Raw genomic sequence first — 17162 nt, 5'->3', positions numbered from 1 at the left:
CAAGTATTTTTATCACCTGCTGTACAACACAACCTACATCTGGTGAACCTGCTCTGCGGCTACTTTCACTCCTCCAGCCTCAATAACTAATCAAGCCAAGTTTAATTTTCTAGCTCTTAATCAGCATCCTAAATGAACACATATCACAACATAAATTTTAATTAACCTCCTCATAAACACAGCCCAGAATGCATACTAATCAGCATACATCAATTTTTACTTCTTGTATAAGTATTATTTTTTTAGAAATTGAAAATATCAATAATTATTATATTAATTATTAATTATTGTGCCTCTACCAGCTTTGCACATCTAGAGCCTGACAATTTTTGCCTGTTGTTTTTTTGAAGAAAAAAGAAAAAAAAAATAGGTTAATCTCAGCCTGATTGGATAGAAAGGATTTGTCAAAATCTGTTTTTTTTTCTTCATTCCTACAGATTCTCAACTGGTTTTATATCTGAATTTAGACTTAGCCATTCTAACACAGGAACATGCTTCGTCCTTACATGAAGATAGAATACTACAGTAAATGTATTATTTGTAGTTATGAAAATTAAAACTGTTTATTTGCTTTCCTTTCACTTAATATCATCACATAAAATCTTTTTAGAATACATAAAAATGTGGGGAAGTACAAATACACAATAAGTAAAAGAAAATGGTAAAACTTTGAGATGTATGAATACATTTTAGAAGCTTATACAGGAAACTTTTTTTTTCTCTTCACATATTTTTCCCATTGTTTTTTTTTTTCACTTGCTAAACAATTTTCACAGCACTTCATCTGTGCTCTCTGTGTCTGCATGTCATACTTGCTGCAAAATGAGTGTCTCCTATTATTCCTAGCATCTTCATTTGTGTAACCCCCCCTCTAGTGATCAGTGCATATCAGTGTGAAAGGCATGTGTGAGGACTAATTTTAGCACATCTTCTTATGTTTGCTAAGAGCTTACGTGCTCCACAGTGAATTGCACTCGCCGAAGGACGTGATTGTGAGGAGAGGACGTTGTTGTCCTCATTACAGCAGTAAGCTGCTGCTTAGGCTTTTATTGATGTAACAGGACGTAAGAATGAGCTGAGTCCACGCTGTGCACTGATATGCCAATGCTAAAAGCATGGACGGAGTCTCTCTCCCTGTCAGCATGGCCTCTCAGCTCTTGAGGCCATTAAATTTGCAGCAGTGAACTAGAAAGGCAGAGTGAAGGAGAGCTGACTGCCCCCTGGAGAAGCCAACGCACAGGGGGAAGCATTTGAAACAAGTCAACAAAGGCTTTTCTCTCCCCATCAAGTTTGGAAGATATTGTAAAGAGTCTGGTTTTGAGACATGCCTCCTTTTTGCCAGGAAGAACATTTCTTGATTAATTAATTTTCTTTGGAACTTAATTGGGGACCGACTGTTCTATAGAAAGACAGTATAAACACTCTATGCCTTTCTCATCATAATGTAAGTGCAAATCCGCAGGTTGTGGTCTGATTTTACGTGGTACACCAACACAAAGCATTGCATAATTGTGAAGTGGACGGGATATGATGCATGGCTTGAAACATATTTTACAGAAAAAAATCTGAAAAGTGTGGTGTGCGTTTTCTGTTCAGGAGCCCTTCTGGAGGTGTGGATCTCCACAACTGCTCAAAGAAGCAGCCAAGGGCCTCTTGACTGCTTCTTTGACTAATTCTCTCTTTGCCCCGGCTGTTTGTTTTCGTGAAAAGTGATAGATACAGGTGGAGAATCTCACAATTGCACAATTTTTCAGACCAGATTGCCTCTAAGTCACTAAAAGAGGTGCTTCTATTAGAGCTCTGTTGAATGAATTTAGGATAGTTCTGATGCTTTTTTTTAGTATTTTTCTTTTCTTTCCTTTTTCTTTTTTTCCCATGAGACGTGTGTCTCACCTAATCCCCTCTCTGCTCTCTGTCCTTGTGTCTCCTCCAGGCTAGGGATGATATATTGAATGGATCCCACCCTGTTTCCTTTGATAAAGCCTGTGAGTTTGCAGGGATCCAGGCTCAGATCCAGTTTGGACCCCACGTGGAGCACAAACACAAGCCTGGATTCCTGGAGTAAGATTTTCTCATTAAAAAGATTAGTTCAAGCCACCATTCAGGAAAGAAAAAAAAAAAAAAAACGATGTTAGGGGTTTTTTTTTTTTTTTTTTTTTTTAATGTTCAGCTCAGAGCTGTATGGTAGTTATCGTTTCCTTCAGTACACACTCTTACCGCAGGGATTTCCTGCAGTGGAAAGCTCAGGGCTGATGTCAGCTCTTACAACTGTTTTCTGAAACATATATACAAAGAATGACCTCATAATTGGAGGTATGTTAATAAAAAAGGAACTGGCTGCATGCTAAGTGAGTAACTATGCAAAAATTCAATTTATCTTTCCAGCCTGAAAGAGTTCCTGCCTAAGGAGTACATCAAGCAACGAGGGTCTGAGAAGAAAATATTCCAAGTATGTGTTGAGTGTCATAAGTGTTAAATTTCTGAAATATATTATCTTCAGAACTCCTCAGAAATTCCAGCTATTTTTTATATTTTTTTTCACTCAACAAACTACTCGCATAAAATGTAGACCGCAGCATTTAAAAGCCGCTAACGTGTTTTGGAATGTCGTAACTGTTGTTTTCTTCCAGGAACATAAAAACTGTGGAGAAATGTCAGAAATCGAGGGAAAAGTGAAGTATGTGAAGCTTGCCAGGTCTCTGCCAACATATGGAGTGTCCTTCTTCCTTGTCAAGGTAAGGGCTAAATCAATCCATGAAAGTTTTAAATGTATGTTAAAAAAAAAAGTTTTCATTCATACTTTGCATTTTTCCAAGTTATTTGTGGCTTAAGATATGTTTATTACTGTTTTTAATCATTACAAGGTGTAGTGGAACTACACCTTGGCCACATTTTGTGATGTTAAAATCACAAATATCAATGGATTTTTCTCTATTGAGATTTCATGTGAAGACCAAGAAGGAGAGATTTATAACTTGGGTGGAAAACTGTCTACAGGAAAATTATTAATCAAGCACTTCCACATGTTGGCCCTTGTAGAAGAATGACAAGAAGAAAGTTACTTTTGAAAGAAATCCATAAGAGTTCCTATTTGCTGGTTAGATTTAGCTAAGACCAAAATGTAGCTTTTTTTTTTTTGCCCTTTGGGTTTTCCTTAGGAAGGAAAGGGAACCTAGTCATAGTTAAAAAGGAGACAGAAGGAGGTAAACACAGGACGATCCTTTAAACAAAGGCATAATCATGTGTTGCAATTGTCCAATCAAAGTCCAGCCTAAATATATGGCAAGAATTGAAAGTTGATGTTCACAGACACTCTCAATTCAAAATGACTAAGCTGAAGCTCTTTTACAAACCATGAGCAAAGTGTTCAGTCTCTAGAGATGCAACGCTGGTAGGGACATTCCCCAAAATATATTTATTATATTTGATGTATTTTATAAGGGAGGGAAAAAATAAAATAAAATTACTTTCGTTCCACTTCACAACTATGCACTGCTTTGTGCTGGTCAATCACATAAAAAACCCTGTGACTGACCACATAGGGTTTTGAGTTGAATACTTTTGGGTTTTCTTTTTTCCTCTTTTTTTTTTTGTCAGTGGGTTTTTGTCATGGATTCTGTTTGCATTTCAGGTGTTTACCTTTAATTAGCATAATTAATAATCTTGTTAAAGATTCAGTTTAACAGGTGGGATTACATCATTCATTGTAATCCAGACCACATATATACAGTAGATAATACCAGAGTTTTCATGTTATTGTAATTGACCAATGCCACTTAAATGTAGGCATGCAATGTCACTCTTGCAGCAACTGTCCACTGTGATTATAAAGTATTGGATACTAACTGTGACAGCCTGTGTGCTTAAACAGGTATGGAGGCAGGCTGGTGGCACCTAAAGCCCCATTATCACCTCAAATAGAAGGCTCATGAGTAGAAGCTTGTGACAATAGCTGTTCTGTTCTGCTCTAGTTTTATAGTACAGAAGTGGAATGGAAACACGGCAAATGAACAGAATAAAGTTTGCAAGCAAGCAAGTGTTCTCTGACAACACCCCCATTTTGTCACATATTTGTGAAATAAATGGGGGCAAAACCAGAAGGAGCATAGTTCTGATGGATAATAAATTACATTTTTAGCTTGATGGTTGAAGCTCAACCATCAAATCATTTTTCTGCATGCTGTGATGGAAACGTGTATGCGCAAGCGCTGCCTGTGTTCAAAGGGAAGAGGTAGTGATGGAGATTTCAAGACTCTGCTAAATAATTTACTCTCGCTGCACTCAGCTGTTGATGTTTGCAAAAGGAAAAGCGCAGGCCTGGCATTGTTGGAGTGTTTTTTTCTGGAACCCGCCATTTCTCATCTGTGAGTCTTTAATCACTGCAGTTTTTCGCAGGCCAAAAGCTTTGTATTGCTGTAAACACACAAACACAAAGAGGGAAGAAAAAAAAAATTACAGTTCCCGAAAGTAATTGCATTCATTCAGTTATGTGTGCTAAATGTAGGTTTGCTGCAGTCATGTGTGCCGGTGTGTATGCTGTAATGCCTTAATTGCATTTTCTTGCTCAGGCATGTTAATCTAAATGACACAATAAATCATCTCTCCACTTTAAATTAGAAAGGAACTGTTTGAATGAAGCCTTGAAAATTGTGATGTTTAAATAATGGAACCTGAAACAATCAACGCTCGCATAAATATGGAAAGAACACTAGTATAATGTTATCTGCCCTTGAGTTTAAGGGCTCTCCAAACAAGACATGTTCTGGGTTTGTTGCTATTGTCTAAAGTTCTGACCCTGTGATAAAGTGAAACGAATGTTTCCCTCTTTCTATATATATATATATATATACACAGCATATATATAAATAAATATGACCTTTGGATCTCCACCACACTGCTAATTTTTTCATCTTCTCCACCTCTGAAGGGCAGCTAAGTTTACGCTCGGTGTTTGAAGTGAGCTGTGATAGATTTTCAGTGGGCAGCAGAGCCGGTGGAGGCTCCACGCTGCTGTGCTGACAGTGACTTAAACCTTTGGAGACCCTGTTCAATAAAGCATCAGTTAAACAAGCCAGAGCAGTTCGGGTCACTTTGCAGCTCCCCTTCCCCACTTCAACCATTTGAAGCTTAGAGCCACGGATCCAACATCTGTATTACAGCAGCAGCAGCTGAATGGCACCAGTATTTTTGCATTTTTACCTTGCATGAATCATCTGTGTAGGTGTCTAGCTGTGAGTTTTTTTTTTTTTTCTATTTTTTTTTTTTTTGACTGATGTTTTCCTTTTTGACAGGAAAAGATGAAGGGTAAAAATAAGCTGGTCCCAAGGCTGCTGGGGATAACCAAAGAGTCAGTGATGCGAGTGGATGAGAAGACGAAGGATGTGGTACAGGAATGGCCCCTGACAACAGTCAAGAGATGGGCAGCCTCCCCGAAGAGTTTTACCTTGGTACGGTGGGACTGACTGTGCAAGTCCTCGGCACTATTTTCAGACAGCTCCTAATCTTAAACAGCGGGGAAATAAAAAAGTAACACCAATGCTTTTCTCTGTAAATATGCTTAAAATAGCATGTTGGTGTAGAATTTCCATCGCATGTCTGTAACAACCTATGCAATCTAGGTGAGCAAACACAATCAGGCAAATTTGATTGGGAATTATGTGAAAGAAAGTGGAAAAGATACAGGGAATAAGTGCAGAACATATAAAAAAATGCTCACAAAGAAAAGGCATTCCTTCCCCAGTGCTAATTATGTCAGCTGCTTTAGTCCTATGTAATGGCCTTTGAAAAGGTTTCCCATTACCAAAGTATTGCTCAAGAAACATATTAGGGTGAGTGTAGCATTAAAAACACTCATAATTCTGACCTTTTTGCAGACATACATCAGTCAAACCAAGAATGTAGAAAAAGTCTTAATTATCAAGTGATTGAGCTACAATAACTTTAAGCACTGCAATTGCTAAACTATGTCCAAATCCAATAATTATGACTATGAAACTATTATGATGACATGGTTATTTAGAAGCAAATCAATAAATGTCAAAATAATGCAGTTTAAAAAGAAAATGTTCTCATTTTGCCAGCTTAGAACATTTATTCTGTTAAGCTAAATATAAACTTCCCCATCTTGGTGCATATTGGTAATGTTGATTTAGGCATCTGCCAGCAGTCGGTGGTATACTTGTTTAAAACACTATTCTCATGTTCAACACTCTTTCATTATCACAACCTGACGACATCAGGGTGGGGTGACTTCTCTGTACTGCCCTAAATGTAGCGTTCAGTTAGAGAAAGTCAGTTGGATGACAGACAATGATGGAATGACTACAGTGGCCAATAGGTGCAACCATGCAGGCTGCAAACAGGGGAAGGATGCCGACCCTAAAACACAAAAAAAAATCTCATGCAAAGGGATACAATCTTAATATCGTTTAAACCTCTGAGTGCTCCAAGAAGAATTATCAGGAACCTTATCCAAGAACCAACAGCATCAGAAGGCACAGTTTTTTACATGTAAACAGTAACTGTTCCTCTCAGTTGCAGTGGTCTCTATGCCCACTCATTGCACAACACTCCACTGCAAAAGGAAAAGCGTGTTAAAGTGCGTTTGAATAACATTTAGACAATTCACTGAGTGACTGGGAGAATATATTCTGTTTAAATGAAGTAACATTTAACTCTTCAGATGTCATTACGACGCCATTTTTGGACGCGGAGTAAAACGGCACATCAGCCACAAAATACAATGCCAACAGTGCAGTGTGGAGATGAGAACCTCATGATCAGGGGGGCTGTTTTGTCAAGATATGGTAAAGACAGACTGAGTGTAATTAAAAATGGACAAAATGTAGTAAGGTTTCACATAATTCTTTAATGGAATCTGAAAAGATTCAACGAGGGTCGATTTTTCAGCAGAACATTTATCTCAAACAACAATCCATGGAAACTTTATAATGGCTTCTGAGAAAGAAAATAGACTGCTAGCTCCATTAGTCACTGAACTTGAATGTAATTGAAAATGTACAGAAAGATTTGAAGATCAGACTTCTTAGAAGAGGATCCCAGAACCTTCGTGATTTGAAAATAGTTTGTGTCGAAGAGTAGGTCAAAATCCCACTTGAGCAGCGCATACCCAAAATCTCAACTGAAGGTGTCAGTAACAACTTTTTTTGTATTGAATAAACTTCATGTGTGTTCAATACATAATCTATTTTTTACACACATTTATAAGGTCATCTAGATTTGTTAAATTAATTGAATGATTACCGATGTCTGAAGTGAACTCTATATTAACACTCCCATTAGAAATTTACTTCTCTATTTCTCATTCTCTCTGTTTTATGCATACATTCAAACACATAGCGGTATTGTGTAAAAGATATATTAAAATGTAATATTTTCGCAATGCTGGACAGCTATTATTCTAGAGTTAACAATGGAGGTAAAGGGGGAGAATGAGTAGAATTTAGATATATATTGTATATCTAAAAACCGGTTTTCTTTTAAACCTTATAGTTGTTTTCTTCCGCTGCTGGATGGGCTTAGTTCATTGAAAGATTAATAGAAAAGGCAAATTTAAAAAACAACAACAACAAAAAAGAACTCCTAAGGTATGTCTGCCAGCATTCATTTAAAATAAAAATACCAACTCTTGTGTTTCTACTGCATGCTTTGAAGTAAGAACTTCTCGGATTCACTACATCTCACATGAAATCAACTCTTTGGAGAAATAGGATGCTCTACAGAAGCCAGTCTTTTTCCTTGAGAGTCAGAAATGATGAAAGTACTGGCAAATTTATTCAGACCCTAACCCTCGGTGATGCATTTTTTTAATCTGAACACATTTGCACACTTCCTTCCTCCAGTTGAAGCTAAATTATTTTTCATTAAGACAGATGACAGTACACTGTGGCATAAAAAAACACACTGTGTCTCTTGTTTTAAACAGGATTTTGGAGAATATCAGGAAAGTTACTACTCTGTCCAGACAACAGAAGGCGAACAGATATCCCAGCTTATTGCAGGATACATCGACATCATTCTTAAAAAGGTAAGAGCATAAAAAAAGGAAGCCTTATTTAAATTACTGCAATGTTACTGTGCATTCAAGGAGTCTCTTCAGACAATCAACGGTGCTTGTTGTTCTGTCTCCCCAACGCAGAAGCAGAGTAAGGACCGATTTGGCCTTGAGGGAGACGAGGAATCCACAATGCTGGAGGAATCCGTTTCCCCGAAGAAGTAAGTACTGGTTGTACTAATCCCTGTAGATGCTGACCATTCTTATTTACAAGCATACTGCATTGTGGTGTATCTTACTGCTTAATTGCCTGTGTATTTATATTTATAGAAAGAGAGATAAGTCAGACTGAAACACAAACACAGCCCTGTGGATTTCAAGATGGTTCTATGAAATGTGTTGTTTCAGTTTGTTAGTAGGAAGTCTGTCATATTAAGACCATTTAAGTATTACGTAATGGACAAAATAAGCTGTATCATTTGTAAGTTAAGAAATAAAAGATAAATAATGTTATTAATCTTAGTTTATTAGAGCAGTCATTCCCACTTTTAGCTTCTGGTCCACTTGCATTAACCCCAGCCACAAATTGTTAAGTAGATAAATAGCGTTAATAAGTCTAATCAACAGTTATGGCAACACTGATTTATAAAGCTCATCTCATCTGGGTGTTTTGCAAAACCAAGAGTATGATCCTAACCGTAGTGGAGCCACTGAAATAAAAGCATGTTTTGTTCTGTATTTAGGCTCTGTCTCTTCTCATTTTACTTTCAGAACTCCTACACTCTATGGAAAAAGTAGAATAGAAAAATACATTTGAGTTTGTAATTTTTTTTTTCCTACTCACCTTTTCTTTCATCGTTCAGTCTCTTCTACCTGAGGAGAAAATTAGGATGCTACATATATATGGATTGTTGTGACAAACGTTATTTATTTAGGATGCGCTTTTTTCCAAGCGTGAACGTTGAGTGACGAATATTCACATCTCTGTAAAATCATTTTGTGTTCCTAGCTGGTTTAAAAAAAAAAAAAAAGTTGCTAAATGGTGCCACGTTTTTTTTTGAGTAATGGAATGAATATACATCTTGGTCTTATCTATATTGTGAGAAGTCTCATCTCCCTGCAGTCTTTCTCTCCTCCTGTCGGGAGGCATAGAAGCATAAACAATGAAGACATCCATGTTTAGTAAGATTGATTTCGGGGTCAGACGCACAAGGATGGCGTAGAGAGGAGGCAGGAAAAAGCTTCACTGCAGTCATGAGACAATCTATCTCTACATTTGGCTATATGGTCTCCTGCATAACTGGAGTGTGAATAGGAAGTGGGGATTGAAAAATGTATTATCAGTGGAAATTCACATGGCTCCCGCAGAAACTACTCTCTGATAAAATATGCTGTCATATTTCCCCATGTGCGTGTGCCAGCTGACTCATGTTGAGGTTTCCATTGCAAAAACATAATTGATGCATTTCGAAACAAGCTGTAATTAACCAATGGAGTTGGGAGCATCTGCCGAGTTGGACATGAAAACCCGTTTTTCTGCGGTACTCTCTCTGTCGAGGCCTGCTCATTGTGAGAATGATTGTTGGTGCGTGACCATTGTTGTGCACTAATTATCATTTTGTATGTCTCCTGGTCTAAATCAATCTCTGGGACGTTATTATCAAAAACATGAGCATATTCATTTGATTGAACATCATTGACTGCTTAAGTATTTATTTCCCTTTACATTTCTCCACGTCCTACACAACTGCAATATTTAATGTATTTCATTGGGATTTTTATGTAACGGACAAACACAAAATATTTTATTATTGTGAAGTGGAAAGGGGGGGAAAAAGGATCCATGTGGTGGTGTATTTGTTTCTAACCCGTCTTATTTTGATTCCCATTAATAAAATGTAGTGCAACTAATTGTCTTTAGAAGTCACCTGTCCTGTGAGGGTTTGTTAGAAAACAGTGAGCAAACAGCATTGTAAGAAAGGAAAAAAAAATGAAAATAAACAACTGACACGGTTGACAGGTCAGTTAAAAGAGGAAGAAAACACAATTTCACATGGGAGAAATCTATGGGAGTGAAGTGGAGAATTGGAAAAATCTCATATTTGGTATTCACAGCAGCGGCGTGACAAATAAAATTTGTGAGCGGTAGCGCACCTCCTTTGCACTCTAGGAGCTTGGAAAGGGCGTTAGGAGCCAGCAGCTGAGAGGGAAGCCTTTATCCCTTGCAGGATATAGCAGCAGAGTGCATCAATACATAACGCCCGAATAGTTTGGATTTCCTTCCTGACTCTCCCTATTGCAAAATCTTCTAGCAGTGCCAATTCTGGTTGATGGATGCAGCAGGTCAGAGTTTGCAATGGGGGACCACAAATTCTCCTGCCAAGTTTGTTTTCTATATATCACAGCCTTTGTGTGGAAAGTGAAGTACACCAGTTTCAGGCCCCATTTCACCTCAAAAAATGAGACCCTCACCCCCGCCTTTTGGCGAATCAAAGTCTTTGTTCAAAAAAAAAGAAAAAAAAAGAAAAAGTCAGTTGCAGTTTAGCACCAGCCATGAAAATGACACAGCAAACTTGTGGATGAAGGCGCTCTGTTTGGTTGAAACCAAGACAGAACATTTTGACTTGTATGCAAAACATTATCGGACAAGGGAAACTAACATTACCCTGTATACACTTACCATTATTTGAAAGATGATGGTGGTGGAGGCAACATTGTGATTTCAAAATGTTCTACTCCTTTCTTTTTTTCTTTAGCTATATGAACTACATTGTTGTGGTCCATAGTGTATCCCCCAAGAGATGTTGATTATTTAGCTAAAATGATCATGAAATGGTGAAGAGCAGGACTCAGATGCATGGAGGACGCAGAGCAGGTCAAAATAAACAATTTCACTCAGGGAAATATAATACAAAAGGAAGGGGACCAGAATATAAACACAAGAAATGCTAAGTTACAGAACAAAAGCATAAGGGATCATAAAACTTAGGAATGAGGTAAACGTGAAAAAAAGGTTGATAAATCATAATACAAAGCGAAAACACAAAACCAAAATCCCAAACATTATGACAACAACAGTTTGGACCAAAGATTTAAAAAAAAAAAAGAAAAAAAGAAAAAAAAAACACCAACAATGGATAATTGCTACTTTTGTTTCCACTTATAACTTCTGCCTGTGTCTACCTTTTAAATCAACTTTACACTGAAAAATTATGTCACTAACCTATTTTTTTTTCTTAAATGTATTTTTAGGTCCACAATTTTGCAACAGCAGTACAATAGGGTTGGTCGTGTGGAACATGGGTCAGTGGCCCTTCCTGGCATTATACGCTCTGGCTCCATTGGTGGCCCTGATAACTACAGTGTGGGTACAATGCCTTCTGCTCAGCAACAAATCACCACAGGACAGATGCACAGAGGACACATGCCTCCACTGGTGAGTCGGATAACACACCTTCACATCCTTTGTTCTTTAAGTCCTGAAGAAACAAAACATCATTTGGAAGATGCAAACATTTTTTTTTCCAGGTTTAATGTGATTTGACTGTTTAGGACAATGATTCAGCGACTCTTTACTGGAAGATGCACAGAAAGCCCTGATTTCATTCCACAAAATACGCTGTGTGTGTGTTGTGTGTCTGCTATCAGAGTCTAGCCCAGCAGGCTCTAATGGGAACCATTAACAGCAGCATGAAGGCTGTTCAGCAGGCGCAGGCCGACCTGGGACAAGTAGATAATCTGCCTCCACTGGGCCACGACTTGGTGAGTTACACCATATTCATTTCTCGGTTTCATAGTGTACATCGGGATAGATAAATGCAGTATGTAAATGCAGAGCGGATCTTTATTTTCACTTCTCTTACTTTATGCCCATTTTTTAAAGAATAATTAGGTTTTAGAGCAGACTGTAAACATTCATGATATTTTCTTTGCTAGCCTTGGGCTTGAATCAGGGTGATCAAAAATCTCCTGCTGTGATGAATGTCTAAGACTCTTATTTTCCTCCTCCGAAAGGCATCCAGGGTCTGGGTTCAGAACAAAGTGGATGAATCAAAACATGAAATCCATTCTCAGGTTGATGCCATCACTGCTGGAACAGCTTCCGTGGTCAATCTCACGGCAGGTGAGTTCCCTGGAAACATACTAAACACTTTAAAGGAGCTGCATTCGGTTATTTTTACTTTTTCTTGAACGGTCACAGTATACCTTTTTCTACCTGGGCGAATTTTTCAAGATAAGAATTAATGAATGTTTCTTGTTACGACTGGCTCAGGGTCATAAAAAAAAGGGGAGACCGTGCTGTGCTTAAGGTGCAGAAAAATAATATTTATTAATAACAAAAACTACAATGGAATGTGAATTTCAGTAGCAGTGGCGCAGTCCAAATGGTTGCATGTGTGGTATGTGTGCATATGGAAGTGCTGAGGAGAGGGGCTGAGGCCTGGCAGCAGAGCTCCACACACGTCAGGAGGCAGATTGGACGACGAAGGTGGAAATGGGCAGATCTACGTATTCTGTGCTCTGAATTAACATATCAGCCACACCTGCACAGAGGAGGAGCGCAAGAGCAGACACACAAACACCTGCAGCAAAACTCATAACGCCTAGGGCCGTAACATCTCCTTGGTCCGTTTTGATCAGTGACTGGATGATGGTTTAGTTTCCTCTATAGGTATTCTGTTTCTCCTAATGAATACATCTTAATACATCTGCTCTGAAGCTCATCTCTCTCAGCTGCCCCGTGTTCTTTGGTACAACGCCAGTTTCCAGTTTTAATCTAACCTTGCCATCTGTTAGATTTCACCTCAGCGCCCCTCACCATCACATTCAAAGTTTTTCTTCTTCACAGCCACTTGCTTTATTAGTTCCTTATCTCCACTGAGCCATGTCAAACAGGCTCTAATCATGACACTGATGTGTGTGTAAAAGCAAATGACACATGAGCTGCCCTGTGGCCAACTGAGTCAGTGCTGCAGCAGTAAATTAAGACACACAACAAAGGCACAGGTTGAGTTTTGGCTGATTTGACAGCCGTCTCTCCGCTGCAGGTGAGCCGACAGAGACCGACTACACGGCAGTTGGGTGCGCCATCACGACCATATCCTCCAACCTCACGGAAATGTCCAAGGGCGTGAAGCTTCTCGCAGCACTGATGGAAGATGAAGTGGGAGGCGGACACAAGCTCATGGGTGCCGCCCGAATGTTGGCAGGAGCAGTGTCAGATCTGCTCAAGTCCGTGGAGCCTGCTGCCGGCGAGGTGAGGCACCCAGTGATTACTGCGCTGGGTTGAGAGTCCCAGCTGCAATCCCACACAATTCACACATGCGCAAAAATGCTCATCTGCTAATTTTAACAATTTCCCAGAGAAAGATGCAAGTCGGAAGCGTTTTTACTTTTTTTTTTTTTTTGCCAGAGAGGGATGTTTGATCTTGTTTTAGATCACACTGGAGTGTTTTCTGTGGGAACTGGCCAGCCGCGTGTAATGAATGTGCTGATGTCACCCTCGTGCAGCCGAGACAGACGGTGCTGACTGCAGCAGGAAGCATTGGACAAGCCAGCGGGGATCTGCTCCGTCACATGGGGGAGGGCGAGACTGATGAGAAGTTCCAGGTTGGACGCCTCTCACTCACTGTTTCCATGGCTGTGTCGGCCAAACAGGAAGACACACACACCCATATTCTCTGGCCCCCTTTAAAAATGTCAATACGCTCTTATGTAATTACCTCAGGCTTTATTGTTGGCCTGCCACTTTAAAACAAAGCATCAGATGGAGTGCTTTTAAAGTAGAAAGATTATACAGTGTTTAAACCCTATAGTATTCAGCCTGTCCCTGGTGCTGCTTTGTTTATTTGACATAGAAATTCATGTTCTTACAACACGCTCCTCACTTTAAATGTCTCCTTACGTGTGTGTGTGTGTGGGTGGGGGTGTGTGTGTGTGTGTGTGTGTGTATATATATATATATATATATATATATATATATATATATATATATAAATCAAAACAAAAACAAGTGAAACATTCTCATAAATCTTAAGCCAGCAAGTTTCTGTTAAATTAAAATCTGCAGTTTTCTCTTTGTGATAGAGAAACTAACTAACTTTAAGTGATGATGTCAGATCAAACTGTTACTGCTTAGCTATGGTATTGTCTTTGATCAGGAAAAGTCATCCAGCCAATCACAAGCCAGGGTCCATCAAGTTGCAATACAGCTGAACCTGAATTTCTCTGTGCACCTTTATTTAATAATACTGACAGACTATAGTTTGATAGTCTGATAGTTTGCCTCGTTCTTCTTTAGTGCGTCGAGCCTTGCTGCTTCTCGTACATTACTTATGCACATGTCACATTATATCGGTTGAACAAAATGAACTGCAAACATTTACTTTCCTGCTCCCTTCAGTCACATGCACACAGCTGTGCTCTGTTCCTGTGAAGGACACTGATTAATATGTTGCAGGACACCCTGATGAATCTGGCCAAAGCGGTGGCCAATGCAGCTGCTATGTTAGTCCTGAAGGCCAAGAATGTGGCCCAGGTGGCCGAGGACACCATACTGCAGAACCGAGTGATTGCAGCTGCCACTCAGTGTGCCCTGTCTACCTCCCAACTGGTTGCATGCACCAAGGTAAACGCTTAGATTTAAAAAAAAAAAATGTTTTCACTTTGCAGACTTGCAGACGGATCATTTGTATCTGATGCAAAATAAAAAAACGCTTAATTTGCCAGCTTCCACAATGTGCTTGGATAGTGGAGCTTCCTGCTTCATTGTAAAATCAATGTTGGATGTCTTGATTTGTCTGAGCTGCTGCCAGCCTCTGTGTGTGGTGCAGGTGGTAAGTCCCACCATCAGCTCGCCGGTTTGTCAGGAGCAGCTTGTCGAGGCCGGGAAGCTGGTGGACCGATCGGTGGAGACCTGCGTCAAAGCTTGCCGCTCGGCCAGCAGCGACGGCGAGCTGCTGAAGCAAGTTGCAGCTGCAGCTGGTGTGGTCAGCCAAGCCCTGAGTGACCTCCTCCAACACGTCCGCCACTACGCCAGCTGTGGGGAGCCCATCGGACGCTACGACCAAGCCACGGACACAATAATGAACGTGACTGAAAATATTTTCACTTCCATGGGCGATGCAGGTGAGTGGCAACAGCCGTGCTGAAGGAAATGAACTGATTCTCGCAGAGCAGTCCACCTGGCTCGAGTTAACCTGTTCTGCTGTGTTTTGACTGCGTTGTGAGACTCTAAAAGCGTTGTCTGCAAATGATCCTGAAAAAAAAACAACCTCAGTGGATGTTCAAAGCTCAGGTTGTATGTTTTGATTTGAGTCAAGAGACTGAAGTATTTTTAAAGTGAGTAAAATTCCCGAGGGCTTGTAGTAGCCATGTCATCCTAAACCACTACAAAGTTCTGAGTCTGGTTTCAATCAGAAACTGGGAGTCTTTGGCATTTAGCAGGAAACACATGACTTGAGCATTCGTTTGAAAAGGCCAAGCGTTTTTCTCCAATAAATCAACTTTTAAAAATCCCTCTAAACAAAAGAGATACGCATTTTAGTGCTGAGAGGACAGGTTGATGCCATACGATTTCACACGTTGGTTGTAGAGCAGCTAGACATCTTATGCAGCGGTTTACTGGGTGAGTTATTTAGAGCATGAGGTGGGAGTTTCGGAAATGCAGCTTTTAATAGCAGACATGTGGGGAGGTGTTACGTAGATCCCACAGATTTATATTTCTGCAGGAGCAGATGATGGATTAGAAACATTCTGCCACGGGAGGACAAAAAAGGTGAAAGTAATATGAACGTGAAAACTGTTAGGCAAAATGAGGTTTCTCATTTTGTACCTAGAATAAAATTTCATTTAAAATATTATTAAATTTTTAGATGTAAATTATTAAAAATAAACTAGAGATATGAAATGCACATTTATGACAAGGATAAATCGTATGTTTGTTTTTTTTTTTGGTCAAACTTTTTATATATTTCAGATTTGTTTTATTTTGATTATTTTGAAATGTTATTTTTACAGTGTCAATTTATACACATCAAAACATGTAAAAAAAACAATTTAAACTAATTAGAACATGTTCACCAATATTTACCAACTATTCGTTTTTTACATATAAAAAATTACCTCGTTTAATTTTGACCCTAATCTCATTTGCTTGTGAGAGTTCTGTGCTTCTCACATTTGACAAGAATCTGTTCTAATCTCCATTAATGCACAATAAAATTGATCTCATGTTCCTATTTCACCAACCAAACAATCTAATTCTGTAGACATGACCCTCTTTCATCAACATTCTTCATTTTGTTGACATTGCAAAGTTTGTAAAAAACATAAGTTTTGACATTGTGTTCAAATTAGATTTACATAATTCTAAATAATTATCTTCTTTTCTCTTTAATATCTATGGGATTTAGGTTACGCCTTTAAATTATAACCTAAAGTTACCTAAGGCTTAGCATTTTGTGGTTCACAGCTTATTCCCTAGTGGAATCTCATTTATTTTGCTTGAAAGAGCTACTCTAAGTTCAGGTCGATTATCTAAAAAAAGAAAATTTTTTTAGAAATTAATTTTAACAAGTAAAAAAAAAAAATCTCAATGCGACTCATGAATCTGCTTATTTGGATGTTTCTGCAGGGTACTGTTTTTATTTATACAGATGTCATTAGCATTACCGCATGTTGGAAGATGCTGCGATAATAATCCATTGCTGGGAATCCATTTGGGAATCCTTGAAATCCTTGAAAATTCCTTTGTCACAGAAAATCGTTTTTTGTTGTTGTTGTTGTTTCCTAATTAGATCCTAAAAGATTTTACATGTTAACACCTCATTCCAACAGATTATGTACTGATGCAGACGCTGTCTTTTGGTCTGAACAGGTGAGATGGTGCGTCAGGCTCGCGTGCTGGCCCAAGCTACCTCGGACTTGGTCAATGCCATGAGGTCAGATGCAGAGGCGGAAGTGGATGTCGACAACTCCAAGAAACTCCTTGCTGCAGCCAAACTCCTGGCGGATGCCACAGCTCGGATGGTGGAGGCTGCAAAGGTGAGTGATTGGTTCTTAAATGTTTTCTCATATTATAACTCATTTAACATGAGCTTATTATTATTATTATTATTATTATTATTATTATTATTATTATTACCAC

General features: G+C 39.0%; 1 protein-coding gene across 6 annotated transcripts in view; it reads left to right on the top strand.

The window, feature by feature from the left end:
- The window catches only part of tln2b (talin 2b), a 103602-nt gene that overhangs the window by 47638 nt on the left and 38802 nt on the right, over positions 1 to 17162 (top strand). For all 6 annotated transcript variants that reach the window (XM_016673743.1, XM_016673742.1, XM_007556755.2 and 3 more), the window contains exons 7-20: positions 1934 to 2061; positions 2386 to 2449; positions 2631 to 2735; positions 5292 to 5447; positions 7946 to 8047; positions 8159 to 8235; positions 11267 to 11450; positions 11663 to 11776; positions 12029 to 12137; positions 13063 to 13271; positions 13526 to 13624; positions 14475 to 14642; positions 14848 to 15142; positions 16893 to 17059. In XM_016673743.1, coding sequence (XP_016529229.1) covers positions 1934 to 2061; positions 2386 to 2449; positions 2631 to 2735; positions 5292 to 5447; positions 7946 to 8047; positions 8159 to 8235; positions 11267 to 11450; positions 11663 to 11776; positions 12029 to 12137; positions 13063 to 13271; positions 13526 to 13624; positions 14475 to 14642; positions 14848 to 15142; positions 16893 to 17059 — 1977 coding nt within the window. The remainder of the gene's footprint in view (positions 1 to 1933; positions 2062 to 2385; positions 2450 to 2630; positions 2736 to 5291; positions 5448 to 7945; positions 8048 to 8158; positions 8236 to 11266; positions 11451 to 11662; positions 11777 to 12028; positions 12138 to 13062; positions 13272 to 13525; positions 13625 to 14474; positions 14643 to 14847; positions 15143 to 16892; positions 17060 to 17162) is intronic.

The sequence above is a fragment of the Poecilia formosa genome, unplaced genomic scaffold, assembly GCF_000485575.1.
Source record: "Poecilia formosa unplaced genomic scaffold, Poecilia_formosa-5.1.2 Scaffold81, whole genome shotgun sequence".
NCBI lineage: Eukaryota > Metazoa > Chordata > Actinopteri > Cyprinodontiformes > Poeciliidae > Poecilia > Poecilia formosa.
Note: the sequence above shows the minus strand (reverse complement) of the source record. Positions and strands in the feature narration are given on the sequence as shown.